The sequence below is a fragment of the Gobio gobio genome (genome assembly GCF_949357685.1).
Source record: "Gobio gobio genome assembly, chromosome: 1".
NCBI classification, from domain to species: domain Eukaryota; kingdom Metazoa; phylum Chordata; class Actinopteri; order Cypriniformes; family Gobionidae; genus Gobio; species Gobio gobio.
Genome location: NC_137097.1, coordinates 67,344,714 through 67,362,437, shown reverse-complemented (window position 1 = coordinate 67,362,437; position 17,724 = coordinate 67,344,714). Strand labels below are relative to the sequence as shown.

The 17,724-nt window shown below is 39.3% G+C and overlaps 1 protein-coding gene across 3 annotated transcripts in view; it reads left to right on the top strand.

Annotated features, from left to right (window-relative positions):
* crebbpb (CREB binding lysine acetyltransferase b) overlaps positions 1-17,724 on the top strand; it is a 90,123-nt gene that overhangs the window by 60,794 nt on the left and 11,605 nt on the right. For 2 of the 3 annotated variants that reach the window (XM_079828581.1, XM_079828582.1), the window contains exons 6-18: positions 525-758; positions 1,166-1,256; positions 3,418-3,555; positions 4,702-4,819; positions 4,926-5,094; positions 5,208-5,270; positions 8,080-8,204; positions 9,072-9,254; positions 10,189-10,509; positions 10,600-10,773; positions 13,183-13,360; positions 13,443-13,561; positions 13,667-13,906. In XM_079828581.1, coding sequence (XP_079684707.1) covers positions 525-758; positions 1,166-1,256; positions 3,418-3,555; positions 4,702-4,819; positions 4,926-5,094; positions 5,208-5,270; positions 8,080-8,204; positions 9,072-9,254; positions 10,189-10,509; positions 10,600-10,773; positions 13,183-13,360; positions 13,443-13,561; positions 13,667-13,906 — 2,153 coding nt within the window. Of the gene's footprint in view, positions 1-524; positions 759-1,165; positions 1,257-3,417; positions 3,556-3,939; positions 4,006-4,701; positions 4,820-4,925; positions 5,095-5,207; positions 5,271-8,079; positions 8,205-9,071; positions 9,255-10,188; positions 10,510-10,599; positions 10,774-13,182; positions 13,361-13,442; positions 13,562-13,666; positions 13,907-17,724 lie in introns of all 3 variants that reach the window. The other variant, XM_079828580.1, reaches the window with a different exon arrangement.

The following is a 17,724-nucleotide window of genomic DNA, read 5'->3' as shown; positions in this document are numbered from 1 at the left end:
TCTAGAGAGGAGCATTTTGCTAATTATATGCACTACATTACATAGGATATTCATTGTCAATTTTCTTCAATATTTAATAAATCTGGCAAGTTTTTATGACAGCCACCCTTTAAATGTTTATATATAAAAAAAAAACTAATTGGAGTAGAATTATGATTATGTAATAATATTAATATTATAACTTTATTATTATATAAAAAAACATAATTTAGTGTCATTGAAGTGTTTGTATACAAATCAGTTAATTTTTACCTTCAATATTAGTAGGCTAATGTAGTATCAACTGACTCCCATAGTTTACAACATTAGTTCAGAAATTTAGTTTTCCTTGAGAAAATTTTCCATGTATTATACCTGATACATATCCAAAATAATCGATATTGAATTGAATCGAAAATCGAATCGAAAGCTTGTGAATCGAATTGTGAAATTTGTGTCAATACCCAGCCCTACTTTTTATTATAAATAAATAATTTATTAATTAATATTTCAATTTAACTCATGTGTTTCTGTGGTATTTGCAGCCATGCTGAGCTCCCCCAATGCTGGCATGCAGGCTCCGCTGGGCCCTGTAGGCACGAGTCAACCCTCTGCACCCGCCATCAGCAGCGGCACACACATAGACCCCAGCTCCATGCAGAGGGCGTACGAAGCACTGGGGCTCCCGTACGGGAACCAGCCGGCTACACAGACGCAGGTCGCAGGACAGCAGCCCACGCAGACCCAGCAGCAGCAGATGCGCTCCATGACTGCATTAGGTATCAACTTCTGAGGAAATCTGAAATGTTACTTGTGATTTGAGGAAAAGCGGTAAACGATTCAATGTTCCATGTTCATTATTAACCTTGAAAATCATTCTGTAACTTCATCTTGCATCATTGCACACAGAATTTTATATTGCATAATTACATTTTCTAAATGCAATTTATCAAACATCTTCAAACATGCACACAAGGGCAACAGAATTTTGATTGCATAATTAGATTTGCTAAATGCAGTTTATCAAATACATTTAATGATGGAAAAGACCAAAACTGGCATATAAAGTGGCAGAGAAATTAGACATTTTGTTGCATCTGGTGTCAGTATGCTTTGAAACTTCATGCTGCTCATTATGTGGTGTATTCGTGTGTAACCCCTGTCTGGTTTCCCACAACATCTTCAGGCACTAACCAGATGAACATGGGCGGTAATGGTATGGCCGATCAGACGAACCTTCACACTGATTCCTCTCTCCCCTCATCCCTCAACAGCAAGTGAGTCTCTTCACCTTTCACCCCTCACCTTTAACATCTCTCACACTGCAGAGCCGGAAATGTTCAGCAATGAAGGAGAGCAAATGGTGTCAATATGGAATGATTTTTAAAGCAGTTTTGTAGCTATAAGGTCTTGTAACTAGGGTTGGGTACCGAACTCTGTACTTTTAAGGGCACTGCCTGAATTACGTTGGTACTACAGAGTACCTATTCATATTATATCAATCGGTGCCAAATTTCGGTACCTGAGAACGCATCTGGTGATTTAGTGTCTGTGAATACTAAACTGCAAAAAGACTATTTAAATATGAATCCTGCGTGTCTCTGTGTGAATGAATGGCGCAAATGCGCAGGTCACATGTTTCCATCTCTTCCATCTAATACGAGGACATTAATGCATGAACGTCATCTCCAGAGCTTCTCTGAGACTCACTTCATGAGCATTTTACCGTTTTATTTGAGAAAAACTACAGTCATATCAGAAACTCAAAGGTCTTCACGGAAACCCGTCAAAATAAGTGTTTTAACGTGACAAAGTCTCAATGTAATAATAATACTAACACTAATGTAATAATAATAATAAATTATCAAAGCTTTAATAAATAAATTTTTCTTCCGTGTTTTAATTTGAACAGTATAAAGCTCAGTTGTGCAGCACTTTGTTAGACAAATAAGATTAATTAAATTAATTAATTCATTTGATTGCCAGAAAATACACAACACAGAATTTGTGGGAAATCTTTTCATAGAAATTAAAAAATATATATATATTAAAATGGTTTGTTTTTATGAATTCAATGAAGTAGCTAGTAGCCTACTATTTACTGGTAAATATTACAGTATACAAACATCCCAGACAGTGGCCGACAGAGACGAAGGCAGCTCTTGCATAATGTCAATAACACTTCTATAAATGACTTACAGTTTCTTTACAGTTATTGAGGTAAGAATCCCTTAAGTACAGATAAAAAGGTATCGTTGGGTACCGGCACCGAATTTCAGGTACCGGTTAAAATGTGAAAGGTACCCAACCCTAGTTGTAACGTCTGAAACTTTAAGGTAATCTGAGATGATAAAAGGAAAGAATATTTTTGAAATAGCTTTATTTGATTGAGTTTGTCTTTGTAAACATGATTTCATGTGTTTTTTTTAAAACATTTATTCTACATTTAACATGTTTTGATTTAATGACTATCGATGTCATGGTGTGGAAATTTAAAATGAAATGTTTTTCTAGTTGACTAGTAGTTGTTAATTTAAGCCATTGGTTGACCAATCACACGTTTATATTAATTCCATTACTTCAATATATACTGTGGCCGTAATGTATAAAGCTTGCTGCAAAAGTAATGATTATGAATATGTCTGAAAAATAGCAAGGAGACATTTTAATTATTTATAAATAAACTAGTGTTTTCTGAGTCAGTGTCGACTGCAGAGATGTTGACGATGCCAACTCAGTGTAGTGGACGTGCCTTTAGAGAGAAATGCACCTTTCATACGGATTACATATTCAGAGAATACCCTATTTTTCCGATTCGAATCGGTTTGTTTAAAATTAGACATTGCAAGCTTTCTATAGATATATTTCTCATCTCTGTGAGGCAAGTATACGCCGACATTCAGGGAGACCGAGACGGCAAAAAGCATAACGTTTTGTTGTTATTGTGAGTGTACACAAATAAAAGTAGACCCTTTACAGTTTGGAATGATTTATTATCTGTATGACAGAGTATTTTAAGTTGAAAAAATGCTAGTGATCGCGCCAGCGCATCAATGTCATGCTAGTAAGCATGCTATACTTAAGCTTCCACACACAAGTCGCTATTTGTTAGTTTCAAACGATAAGCCATATTTGAGGTCGATGGATGATAGGCAAACGTTTTGATTTCCTGGCCAACATGCAGTAATTAGCACAAGGACCCGCCGTTAATGATCCCTCACGGACTGCGTGACTCAGGATTTTTTTCTGCGACTAACCGACTAATAAATTGTTGGTTGACTCACGTTTAATTTTAACACCGACTACTGCAGCAAGCTTATTAATGATTTCAAAAAAGAAGTCAAATGATGCCGGGTTCACCCGGTTATGTAGAAAAATCTTGAAATTTTGGGTAACTTTTTACATCTGAAAACTAATGTCGTAATCCTGCTCCCACAGTCAGATGATGTCAGATGGGTCGAACATGGGCGGCGCGGGGAACCTGCCCACAGCTGCACCGCTGTCAATGCCCGGCATGAAGAAGCCCTGGCACGAGCACGTCACTCAGGACTTGAGGAATCACCTAGTGCACAAGCTGTGAGTTGGACAAATCATATTTCACAATCAGGGTTTGAAATGAACTTTTAAGTTGCCAGCCATTCAGAACTTCTAATAGCCAAAACTAAAATATCAGATATAAACCAGATTATCAAAGTCTATATTTGTTATTAAATCTGATTCTAAATCATTGTATTGCTTGCAGTTTTACGACAGTCAATCACTGTTTGCAGATACCAGTCAAATAAATTTAAAATGGAAATTAAAAACAACATTCTCTGTGACTTCTTCTCTTATAATTGCCATGAGTTTACCTGCACGTAGCAATGAAGAGCCTAGGGTGCTTTTTGCCAAAAATTCTTGGACATGCGGCATTTATGAAAACGGGCCTCTATAAAAAGTGGGCTCTTAATTGTCTCCTAGGGCTGTGGCGGAGCGTTTACCGGTCGCACAGCAGACGGGAAGCGCCGCGCTGCGGACATCTGACAGGCAGGCTTATCGCACACCGGTCACGTCATTCTGTACTCGCGTTCTCAAGTTCAAGACGGCAGTCCAAAACAGTGAATCTAATCACAATACAGGCAAAAGTTCACTTCAAGAATGAACAAAGTGGTGTCAATGAGTTTAGTATTAAGGTTTTTGAAGGTATTAAACAGCGCAAGTGGAAAGAGAAAGTACAATCTATATTATTTCTCTATATAAAACACATTTATTCAAGCCACAAAAACAAACCAGTCACTGAAAAATACACAAATCTCCCAGGGCGAAGTCAGTACGCACATATATTTGTCCTAAATCTACTACAAACTATATGAGTGACGCTGTGGAGCGGCATGATTTTGAACAGCAAGAGTCATAGTTGGGCGCTGCCGGTGTGCATCTGCGTACGTTCATAGAGAACGATGTGTTCGAATTTTATACAATTTTTTTCTTTTTACATGTTGTTTTGCTTATGTTTGAGGCTGCTTTTAGGGGAAGGTCTCTGATAGCGATGGCATGCTAAGTGAACATCATTTATGAATCATAACCCGCCAGATTGGCTAGTGTGTTGATATGCGTTACCCACCACGGTGGATTTTCACCCGCATTTGGCGGGTTGGGGGGTGTTAATTTCAAACCCTGTTCACAATCCTGATTTGTCAAGGGCAATTCTCTTAACTCTGTATACTTTTACCACCCCTACAGAGTTCAAGCCATATTCCCGACCCCTGACCCTGCAGCACTGAAGGACAGACGCATGGAGAACTTGGTCGCTTACGCGCGTAAGGTGGAAGGGGACATGTATGAGTCTGCCAACAGCAGGGTAAAGCACTCGTGCAACATTTCAACCTTCCTTCAATATGGTGTTTTGTGACTAAGAAGGCACCAGGTGGCCCATGTCTTAATATATCTGAAAATCTTGTGTTCAGGATGAGTATTACCACTTTCTGGCTGAGAAGATCTATAAGATCCAGAAGGAGCTGGAGGAGAAGAGAAAGTCCAGGCTGTCTAAGCCGCAAATGGGCACTCAGGGTCCTCAGCAGCCTGGCCTTCCCCAGCCCAACACTATGGGTCCTGCACAAGCCATCCGGCCACCAAGTTAGTGGCTTTGTTTTTATTTTAATGCTCTGGTCATCTAGGTGTTGATTTTTTTTTCCCTTGCTGCTGTCTTGATGGTGTTCAGCTGCTTAAAATATTCCTTTTGTCTATAGATGGACCTGTCACTATGTCCAATGTGCCAAATCAGTTGATGGCCCGGATGCAGGTCCCTCAAGGTATAGTTTATCTTTTTGCATGTATGTATACGCTACTGTTCAAAAGTTTGGTCATTGAAAGATCAAAATAACAGCATTTATTCAAAATTAGAAATCTTTTGTAATATTATAAATGTCTTTACTGTCACTTTTGATCAATTTAACGTGTTCTTGGTGAATACAAATATTAATTTCTTTAAAGGGGATATAATGCACTTTTTAACTAGATGTAAAATAAGTCTCTGACGTCCACAGAGTGTGCATGTGAAATTTTAGCTCAAAATACCCCACAGATCATGTTTTATAGGCTGTTTAATTGCCACTTTATGGGGTGAGCAAAAAGACACTGTTTTAGTGTATGTCCTTTTAAATGAAATTGAGCTGCTGCTCCCTGCCTGCTCTTTCAATAAGAGGGCGGAGCTTCAACAGCAACAGAACATTTCAGAAACTAACGGTGTTCAGTTCGAACAGGACTCGGACAATAATGCCTACAGAGCCAGAGAATAAATGCTGCATAGTGAGAGAACAGATTACGTATAGTTTAGATTAATTCCGGTATTGCTTTTATCCACTATTAGTACAAGCCTGTTGTAGCGGACCGTGTCCGAACGATGGCCAAAACTCTACTGAGGAGTTTTATGAAGTTTATTGTTCATCACACAGAAGATGAAGCGTCTGTTTTTACTCCGTAAAACAACTCTGATGAACTGTAATAACATGCGCACTCTCTCTTTAATGACTGCCGTGACTAGTATCACTCCGGAGACTAAACTGGATCCCGAATAGTTGGTACTGATCCATCCTTGAGCTTTAACTTTTTAGCAAAACCTGCTTTGGAATTGTCCCTCGCTCAGGCAATGCACCTGCATTGCTTACAAGACATTTGCTGCGTTCCAGTTGGTTTATTATGCTCTTCACTCGCTATTGGCAGACCCTTTGCAATGGACTGAACTGGAAGCCCTTGATAATTTGAATCCACTATGGAGTTGATTTTATTATTTGTTTTTTTTCCCCTTACGAAATAGTTGAATGCAGCATTCTATATGTATATAGGTGTGTTTGGGTTGTTTTAAAAGTAAAATATCAGAGTTGTTTGTGGTGGAGTAAATTAAACACGAAATGTGGCAACGTCACATTGTTGTCGCTATAGCTGCTTGAGCGCCGAGAAAATGGCAGACAGTGCACAACTGGCTGAGGGCGGAAACTATGCTAATACGGAACAGTCTGTCAGCGCCATGGGTGGAAATGTGCAGATTAAGGGGCGGTAATATTACAATAAATCCCCTTCCTATGTCAGAAGGGGAGAGAAATCTGAGTGGCTCGTTTTTTTCACATGCTTAAAGAAAAAGGCTTACCAAGACAGTTACTGCGTTGTCCTTTTTCACGTTTTCTAGGTTGGTTGATGCACCAGGGACCCGATTATAGCACTTGAACAGACAAAGTCAGATTTTCATATGCCCCCTTTAAAGGGTTAGTTCACCCAAAAATGAAAATTCTGTCATTAATTACTCACCCTCATGTCGTTGGACACCCGTAAGACCTCCGTTCATATTCGGAACACAAATGAAGATATTTTAGTGTAAAGCTGATGCTGAGAAAGGCTTCACACAGGCCTCCATTGGCATTCAGTACATTGACACTTCCAAGATCCATGAAAGGCACTTAAAACGTCGTTACAAAGTCTATCTCACCACAGTGGCTCTACAATAATCATACAATGCGACGACAATAGTTTTTGTGCGCAAAAAAAAATCAAAATAACACCTTTATCCAACTTGTTCTCGACTTCCGTGTATGCCTCCACGACGCATGCGCGAGAATATGACGCAGATCTGGCGTTCGGACACATGACCCAGAAGCGATTTGTTTACGAGCAGAGGAAGACACGCGTGTCTAAGCTGTTGAATTCTACATTGATCGTGCTTTAGGTCTCGGCGTAGTTCTCAAAATGGAGCTTAAGTGTGTATTTCATCGATTCCCGAACACCGGCGCTACGTCATATTCTCGCGCATGCGTCGTGGAGGCACACACGGAAGACAAGAACAAGTTGGATAAAGGTGTTATTTTGATTTTTTTTTGCGCACAAAAACTATTGTCGTCGCATTGTATGATTATTGTAGAGCCACTGTGGTGAGATAGACTTTGTAACGACGTTTTAAGTGCCTTTCATGGATCTTGGGAGTGTAAATGTACTGAATGCCAATGGAGGCCTGTGTGAAGCCTTTCTCAGCATCAGCTTTCAACTAAAATATCTTCATTTGTGTTCCGAATATGAACGGAGGTCTTACGGGTGTCCAACGACATGAGGGTGAGTAATTAATGACAGAATTTTCATTTTTGGGTGAACTAACCCTTTAAGGAAAAAAATCCCAATTTTGAAACAGTGGTGTATATTCTTCTATATTATCTTGCCGGTTCCTTTTTGCTTTGTTTTGAACGATGTATCAACATTGCTCTTATTTACAATCTTAGCACACGTTCCGTGTCTTTCAGTGCTCGATTCATCTTTCTAATCTTCCATCAAAATGTAATAACTTGCTACATTTGTAAAACAGCAGACTTTCTGAAATTTTGCCAAAACCAAACGTGAACACATTAGCGGTCGGCCTTAATGTAAGGTTACGGCAATAGTAGCAAATAATGAAGATTTTGACTCTGAAATGCATCATATTACAGAAAAAATCAAATGGGTTGTGAATGCCGTTTCATGTTGACTTGGGAAGAACAAAAGCAGTCCGGCTGGTCATACTGGTAGCGCAGGAATGACTCAAGCTTCAATCTCCCGTTAAATTTTTTTTGTAATGTTTTTTTTTCCATCATGCTTTTACAGGAATGGGCCAGTTCAACCCCGTGACCATGCAGAATGTGCAGATGTCCCAGTCGCCGGTGGGAGCTCCTCGGGCAGCATCCCCTATGACCCACCCCCCTCAGATGGGCATGGGTAACGTTCCAGCGGTGAGCATTACTCTACCGTGTGCTAAATCTAGTGAGCTGCCTTGCTGTCTACCCAGGTGTTGCCTCAAAAATGGCTGATTTGGAATGCTCTACTTGGGCAACAAGACACAACTCACAATTTATCCCGGTAGAGTTTGCATTTAACATATTGCTACGCTAAAATAGCTTTATACTCCCGTTAGAGTGCAACAGTTAGATGCCAGGATTAAAAATCCCATTAATTTTTCTCCATAAACCATAAAATCAATGGAATAGACTTTGGTCGAAGCCATCAGCCTGTCCCGTTTCAACTTAGTCTTTAAATCTTGGTTAACTCTAGAATTCCTAGTGAAAACCACATTCCCCATGATTCTTTAAAAAAAAAAAAACTCCACCAATCAGAGAATCACAAGAAGCTATTAGCGCCAAAAGAATTCTTCAGCATCCATCCGCTCCCATAAAGCAATGCGAAGGATATAACAGAGTCTCCTACACTCTGAAAATAATGATAAATTTGTATATTTATGCATTTTTAACAATAAATGTTACAAACACCGTCTTGTACATTTTTGTCTTTTTCCGGTTTTCAAATTTTGAAAGTTGTTGATTTGGTTAATGGTTTTTACAAATCCTTATGGGAAAAATACTTCCGGTACCACGGCTGGTCGCTTTTGCACACTATAAGCATTAAATGTATAATGCATAAATATTGGTATTGTTTATACATTCATATTTTTCAGTTTATTAATAGTGGAGTTATCTTCGATTTGCATTTACATTGACTGCTCACTAGGATTTTAAAACAATCCTGTTTCACACAAAAATATGAAGGAGGGCACCAATATACTTCTGTGGCTCAATTTGAACTTCTCTTCATGTGTTTTGCAGATGGGTATGTCTCCCTCCAGGATGCCGCAAGCATCATCCATGATGGCAGGCCATGCTAACAACATGGTGGGCCAGCCGCCCAACCAGAACCAGTTCATGAACCAGACGCCATTCCCATCCTCAGCCGGGGGCATGAATGTGAATGTAAACCTGGCCCAGCAGTCGGGACAGTCTGTCCCACAGGTGAGGAGTCAGAAATGTCCATTCTCCATTGCGGTTTCATTGTTTGTGGTGTTACTTGGGCATTCAAATATGAGAATTTACCACCACAAAGACTTCCTGTCATGTGATTAGTGAAACAGTGCCCGCCCACTTTTTCAGCGATGTTAGTTACGGAAGTATTTTTCCCATTCATTTTTCCACAAGGATTCCACAAGTCTGTTATAAGCCATGAATCAAACCAACCAGCTATGAGCTGAATCAAAGCAAATTAAAATGTTCATTTGAAGAAGAAAAAAAATTGAAAATTGGACAAAAAGACAAATGTACAACATTTTTACAATCTTGACCTACAATTAATTTAACAGTAAAGTTTGTTATATAGTATATATCAGTATTTTGAGAGCACTGGGAGACTGACTTGATTGGTGGTGATGCATTGGAGTAGAATGATTCTGTAAAGAACATTCCACCATTCTCATTGGTGGAATTTTCTGTACAGCATCATGGGTAATGTAGTTTTTCACCATGAATTTCACTGTCAAACGCGATCCTTGCCATAATGCGAGCTGATGGTTTCAGCAAAAGCATATACCATCAATTAACAGCTTTGTTACTCACAGTAAGTCTGTCTTTTAGTTATAGTTTAAGTTCCTTGTGGAGAAAATTAATGGGATTTACTTCCGGAACGGCTGTTGTAGTAGTCTATAGTAAATGGCGGCCAGTGTACACTGTAAAAAAAATCAGGTCTCCAATTGAACATTTTCTAGTGATCGATCACATCTAAATTTTTCAGTTGGCCAAATTGAATTTCTGTGAATTTATGCAATTTAATTCACAGAAATTCAATTTGGCCAACTAAAAAAGTTTCAATTGGAGACCTGATTTTTTTTTTTTTACAGTGTAGTTTGATTTGCTGTATCTGAGTAGCTATGCCCCCTCCATCTCTCCTCTGCAGCAGCAACAGAACGCTAACCTGAACCTGAATGCTGTGGGCTCTCTTGGCCCCCCGTCCGGCCTGTGTTCCACCCCTCCTCCACCCTCCACCCCAACTGCAGCTGCTAGCCTACAGCCACTCCAGACCCAGCCTTCCACGCCAGCCTCCGCTGGAGGCCACGTTACGCCCACCCACATCCCCAGCGGCTTGCCCCGCCCTCCCTCAGTCCTGGGCTCCTCCCCTGCCCCCTCCCAGCCGCTCACACCCCTGCAGTCCCAGCCTGAGCCCCCCCTGCAGATGCAGCAGCCCACCTCTGTGCAAGCACAGCAGCCCAGCACTCCGGTGAGGATCGCCATGAAAACACAGCCTCGTTTGCAGTTGTATGCGATGACACCCTTAACTCATTTCATTCCTCATTTGTCTGTCCATTAGCTCTCTCAAATGGCTGCTAGCGTTGACAATAGAGTTCCCACGCCTGCGTCTGTGGCTGAGACCCACTCCCAGCAAGCTTTGCCTGACTACCCTGCTGTTGAGCCCAAAATTGAGCATCAAGAAGATGAGCAGGAATTTGGCTCTGGGAAAAAGCGGCCTGATATCAAGATGGAGGTGTGATTTATTACTGAAGTGAAACTTAGTTACCTCAAAAATGGTTGAGCAATTCTTTACTTTATTTAGTTGTTTGAATTGTTTCTTGTATTAAATTACCATTCAAAAAGTTGGGTTTAGTAAGATTATTTTAAGTGATAATTTTTAAGGGTGTGAACCTACACTGGTCTCACGGTTCGCTTCGATTACGATTTTCATGCCATCGATTCAGTTCAATTCGATATCACAATGCGTTGACGATGCACTGGATCCTCATGTATACAATTTTGTCAGTCTGTTATATGAACCGAACCTTTAATTTTACCTGCTCAAAGAAAACACGCTTCTTGAATGTATCAAACTTTAGAACAAATACACAATACTAAAAGCCACTTCAGGAGGTGTCTGGGCCGCATTACAGTCAAAACTAAAGTCTAAATGCATCTTTGTTGAAACCACAAATGTAGATGTTCCTCCTCGCAACAATGCAAAAAAAAAAGTATCATATTCATTAAAAGTAAAGAAACCGAATGATCTTACTGTTGCCGCTCACTCTCCTATTGCGGTCTTTGATTTTGAAATGAGCTGATGATGAATAAAATGCAGCTCATATCTGTTGTTTTCGGTGACGTGAACTCCAGTAAATCTGCATATAGTGCGGGAATTGAAGATCGGATTTATATCCTTTTTGCGGAGATACATTTATGCGCCCAAGTGTAAATTAAATCGGTTTGATAAATCAGAGAGCTTTGATTTACACACAGCGCGTGTGTTCTCAAGGTTGTTCATAAAAGCCGAAATGTGTCCAGATGTTTTTTGCTTTTAAAGTAGTTGGAGGATTTTTATTTCTCTCACTCGCGTCTCGCCTCCCTCTGACATTGTATGTTACCGCGACAGCGCATGTACAGCGACAAATGACGTCAGAAATTAAACAGTACATTATAATCGGTTATGGTCTATTACTGAATCGATACCGAATCGTCCTCGCGATGCATCAAAGAAACGATTAATTTCAACATCCCCAATCATTTTATTTAGCAAGGATGCATTCAATTGCTCAAAAGTATCAGTAAAGACATTTATAATGTTACAAAAGATTTCTTTTGAGTTTTCTATTCATCAAAGAGTCCTGAAAAAATGTATCATGGGTTCGCACAAAAATAAGCAGCATAACTGTTTTCACCATTGATAATTAGAGATGTGTAATAATATCAATAATAGTTCTTATAAACATAAGAAATGTTTCTTTTGCAGCAAATTGCAAGGACAATGAACTTAAGGAAAAAGTTATCTGAAATAGGCTTATTGTCCATAGACAGCACAAAATAAACATGAATGAACATCAGAAGTTATGTTGAACGATACAGTACAATTTACTGAAATCCGTATCCTCTCACGTAATCACTCAATCAGTGATTCAACCATGGAAAAACGTAAATAAAACGGTTTACCTCAAGAAAAGCCATTCAATGTCCAAAAACTCGTTGGTCAGCTAGAAAATTAACTCCGAGAGGAGCATTCTGCTATATGAATGCACTTTATTGTATTTTTACTTAACCTGTTCTTCAATATTTAAGTAAGTAGCCTACAAATCAATTAATTTTAACCTTTAATATTATAATGATGCACTAACTGGGGTTTCCTGTATAGTTTACATCATTATTTGAGATTTTTTTTCTTTGAGGCAATTTGCCATGTACTGTTAGACTGGGTAAACCCAGCGTGATCTGCCGGCGATTTGATTTCGCCCTGCAACTCAGTCTGGAAACAATCACAGACTGGCTTATCCACCTGGCGGTCTATTGGCGGGTTTAACACGATGACGGATAGAGAAGCGATGGGTCGTTGCCCATTGATCACGCCTCTTTTTGTCTGATTGGTTGAAGGACTATCCAATTGCGTCATTTGAATTTATGCTTTTTTATCACGCCTCTTGCGCAGTAGAAAATACATAGCAGACTCCCCAGACCAATGTTCAATCTTAAATTGAGCTTGGTCTGGTGATAGCCAAACAAATGTACTGTACCTGACAGGCCCCAACTTAATCAATATCGTATCAAATTGAATCAAAGTAACAATATAGTTTGTAGTGTCTCCTTTTTCACCACTTGTGACTTTGCAGGTCCGATTGCTGTATTTTGATCACACAAATGCAGCCTTGTTGAGCATAACAAACAACTTTCAAATATTGAAAAATATTACTGACCCAAAAGTTTTGAATGGTACATTAAGTCATGCCAATATAGATTTCGATGTCATCCTTTTATAGCTATTCGCTGTCTCTCAGCGTTATATTGACTAACACTAAGGCAGTTTTTGTTAGTGAAGTTCAAATCAGACTACTCTTCAGGTCTCTAGATCCCAGTCTTTCCTTGTCTAATGAGACGGTCTTTAATAAACCAACTAAATGTAATTGATTGTGTTCATTAGGATGAAGATGTCAAACCTCCACAAGTGAAGGAGCAGCCAGAGTCTGTAGAACCTAAACAGGAACCGATGGAGACTGAGGAGAAGAAACCAGAGACAAAGACCGAACCAAAAGAGGAGGAAGTGTCCAGCACCAACAGCACTGCACCATCCGGTCAATCCGCCCAGTCACGCAAGAAAAGTAAAAACTTTACTTTCGGAAAACACCGCAACTACATTCGGTAATATCTGTAATTTGATTTGATGATGATGATTTGTTACAGTTTTCAAACCAGAAGAGCTCAGACAGGCGTTGATGCCTACCTTAGAAGCGCTGTATCGTCAAGACCCGGAGTCCTTGCCCTTCCGCCAGCCGGTGGACCCAAATCTACTGGGCATTCCGGTACATCCCATACACCTATTTATTTGGGCTGATGTAATGGATATCTCTTCATAAAAGATCTAAAAGGATTAGATAATCACCACGTATTTGATCTTGTTTCTTCAGGACTATTTTGACATTGTAAAGAACCCGATTGACCTTTCCACCATCAAGAGGAAGCTGGACACCGGGCAGTACCAGGAACCCTGGCAGTATGTCGACGACATCTGGCTGATGTTCAACAACGCCTGGCTCTACAACCGCAAAACATCTCGAGTGTACAAGTACTGCTCGAAGCTGGCTGAGGTGTTCGAGCTGGAGATTGACCCTGTCATGCAGGGTCTGGGTTACTGCTGCGGGCGCAAGGTGAGAACTGGAGCTTCTCCATTCAGGAAAGAGTGGTTTGCTTTAGGGCTGCAACAGCTAATCGATACAATCAATTATAATTGATTAAAATAGGCGACAACTAACGGAAACCATCCATCAGTCACGTCACTTTTTACGGTAGTAAATAACTCATTTCTGTGGACAACGCATATGGAAAATAGCGGTGGACACAGAGTATACTTCACTTTTTACGCGAATGCGAGGGTCAGCGTACAGTGTTGCGAATTTCGTCATCAGAAGAGTATGCACGTACTGAACGCTTTTATTTTTTTGCAGTATTTACATGGGTTGTAACTGCTGTGCATTCGACTGTGTGCATACGCTCACGTGCGCTTAGGGTGCTTTCACACTAGCAGTTTTGGTGCACACCCGGGTTGAATTGACCTATCGGTAAACCCCGCCCCCCTTAGTTACTGTTGCTGACTCGCACAAACAAACGGAGTTGCTATATCTTACAATGACAGTCGTCAGTGTGAAAACCTTATCCTGAGATGTTTTTGGACACAGAATGTAGCGTATACCCCGTCCGAATGATGGCCAGACTTTACTGATGGTTTCAAGTTTATTATGTCCTTTTTCACTCCCAAAAAATCATCGTAAGAGCTGAACAAACAAAGCATAAGAAGTGCGCATTAACGTCTCATTCACAAACTCCCTCTCTCTCCGTTGCATTACCATTAACATACACAGCAAACTACACAAAAACACTCATACAACTAACAGTAAACAAACATATACACAGACCGTATGCCTTTTCGAGGGTGCAGTTAATAACTGGTAAACTTTGTATGATCTGCAAAACAACTCCGATAAACTGCGTGCAAGCTCTCCCTTTCACTACCTGTAGACTATAATACCCATCAAAATAGGAGTCCTCCTTCGTGGGACAGATAATGTAGACCTTAAACATATCTAAAATTAAATTAATTTACATATAACCAGTTTAATATGGAGAGGCACTGAAATGTAGACCTTTGTGGTTTTGACCTAACGTTACAGTGTTACATGACGTGAGAACAGTTAGTTATTTCGGTTTGTATGTTAGCAGGGACTTTAATCGTAACTTAACGAGAGTATGACAAACACAAAATCCTCTCAGGATCCCTGGAGTCAGTGTTACAGTACCTCAGGCACGACATTTTAGCATTTTTGTAGCATAAACACCATCAAACCGATGAGAGCTTCAGATTTTCCAATGTTTCTCTATGGCGCTGAAACCTAAAGATGTCCGAGTTCCGGTCCCGGCGCAACTGATACTCAACTGCTATTGGCTCATCTGCGTTCAAGGGGAGGGGCTTACCGATAGGTCAACTGACGTCAGAGTTCGGTTTGTTTGGATGATGTGAACGCTGTCTTCCAAACTCGGTTCATACCCGAGTCCGCTTAAAAAGGGTGGTGTCTGGGGTTCAGTTCATGTGAACTCCGATATGGTTGGCTGCAGATGTGAATGCAGTCGTACTAAATCGTGGAAGTGAACCTCTATTAACAAGGTGTCCACGGGGTCTAAAAAAGTCTAGAATATCAAAATCTAAATTTTGGGCTTTAAAAAGTCTTAAAGTTTGCTGAAGTATTCTGTTCTAGGTCTTAAATCGTTTTAAACAGGTCTTAATTTTCCTACGTCCATGTAACGCTACTACCTCCTAATGCTCATTGAAATCCTGCAGGACTTTAGAATGTGTTTTTTATTTTTAGTGTGTTTTTAGAATGTGGTGTTGTAGTTCTTCCTTTTGCTAGTCCAGATATAATTTGCTGCATTACAACTACAAATGAGACCAACGTGCAGCTTATACAATCAGCTTTCGTGTTATTGGAATCTCTTTCAGATTGTACCACAGACACATGAAACGGATTTTATTCTTCAGCTAATAGTCCTCCAGTTTCGTGTTTCTGCGATTTACTAAATACAACGAAAAATCAACATGCATTTTTATGAGATCCTGCATTATTCATAAACCAAAATAAACAAGATTTATGTATTTTGTTTGTTCTTTTGTCATGCGTGACTATTGTGCATCTAACGTAACACGTAATATGGTAAATGTGGTGTCCTAATTATGAAAAAAATGCACATTTCTGGAAATTGCCACCACAAATTCAGTAATTTTGATCTCAAAAATCAGGAAAGAAAGTTGCGAAATCCTGGCGGGATTGAGCTATGAGGAAGTGCAAATTTAAATAAATAAATAAGTAAATTAATAAATACATTTTCTTTGCAAGTAATTTTGTGACTGCATTTGCTTTTATAGGTCTTAAATTTCATTCATAATGGTCTTAAAAAGGTCTCAAAAAGTCTTAAATTTGACTTGGTGAAACCTGCTGAAACCCTGATTAATGATGTATGATTTGATAAAAATGTGTTTGTGAGTCTCACTCATTTTCCTTACTGACGTACTGCAAGCAGAGAGCTTTAGATGTCTTTTCTGCTCGTCTTCAGCGTTCTTTAGAGCATTTGCAGTACATTCGCGGCAGAGAGACGCAAGTGCCATTACGTACTGAAGCTTTAGAAACAAAACCAACGGTTCAAAAACAAAAATATAAAAGTGAGGTGAGCAACGGGTAAACTGCTGCTGTTTTGATGACGCAAACGCACCCGGTTCGGACCCAAATAATATAATATTAACACAGTCCAGCGGGGGCAGGGGGAGCAATCGAACCCGGGTTTGGTCCAGGCAATCGAACCAAGTGTGAAGTGTGAATATTTAAGCACCCTTAAATATTAAAAGTAGACTTTCGGCTTAAATGTTAGAAAGTCCTGTGAGTATTTCCATTTTTGCATATTTTGACAACAAGCAAGTCTCGTTAAACTTCACACACCTCAGTGAACGAGCGGTGGGTCAATATGCGCTTCGAACTGACAGAGCGCAGTAGAGCAGCAGTGCAATAATTCTACATTATTTTTGTTGTTAGAAATGGTGTAGGTTTAAAATTCTACATGCAACACAAGTAATCATATTTTTGAGAGCAGTAGCAGTAAAAGGATTATTGTTTGTGTGTTCCTCATACCTTGTACAAGTTAACCATTTTTAATTTAGTCATTTTAACTTCTGCTTTAATATGGTAAGCAATCTGTCGTTTTTTGGATTAGAATGTAATGTTTGTATTTTAACCCTTTTTTTGCTTATGTGCTGCATAGATAGTCACTATATTTGTTTTCATGGTCTTTATATTGCACATTGTTTGGAGGATAGCACTTGCCAGGATGTGGAATAACATTAAAGTCATAGATTAATTTAATTAAATATACTTTTTTAATATTTAATAATTTTTAGATTAAAAAAAATAATCAACCGATTAATCGATTATCAAAATAATCGTGAGTTGCAGCCCTATTTTGCTAATAGGTGAACAGTTAAAACGTGCAGTTGGATTCTTAAGACGTGTCTTTTCTTCGCCACATGCTTTTGGCTGACCCTGCTGACCCATTGAGCATTTGACTGTCCAATGGTCATGCCTTAACTGTAATGTCTAGTATTGTGTCCTCCTCCTCGTGGGCATTTGATAATTTTGGACTTTTCAGTCTGAGTTGAATCTCTTTTTTGGCTCATTTTATCTGTAAAAGAAAACTTGACTAATAATTCTGCACACCTGAATATAAGGTATTTTTCATTTCCAGCCTTTATGAACAATTATATATCACTTATAAATGATTAAATACTAAATTAATAGTAGTTATTAAGATTAATGTGGTTTGGAATTGGTCAAATGTGCCTGGAAAAAAATCAGATCAGAAAATCAACGTGCCTAATAATTAAAGAAATATAGGTAACATTTTTCATTTGTTAACATTAGTAAACTAC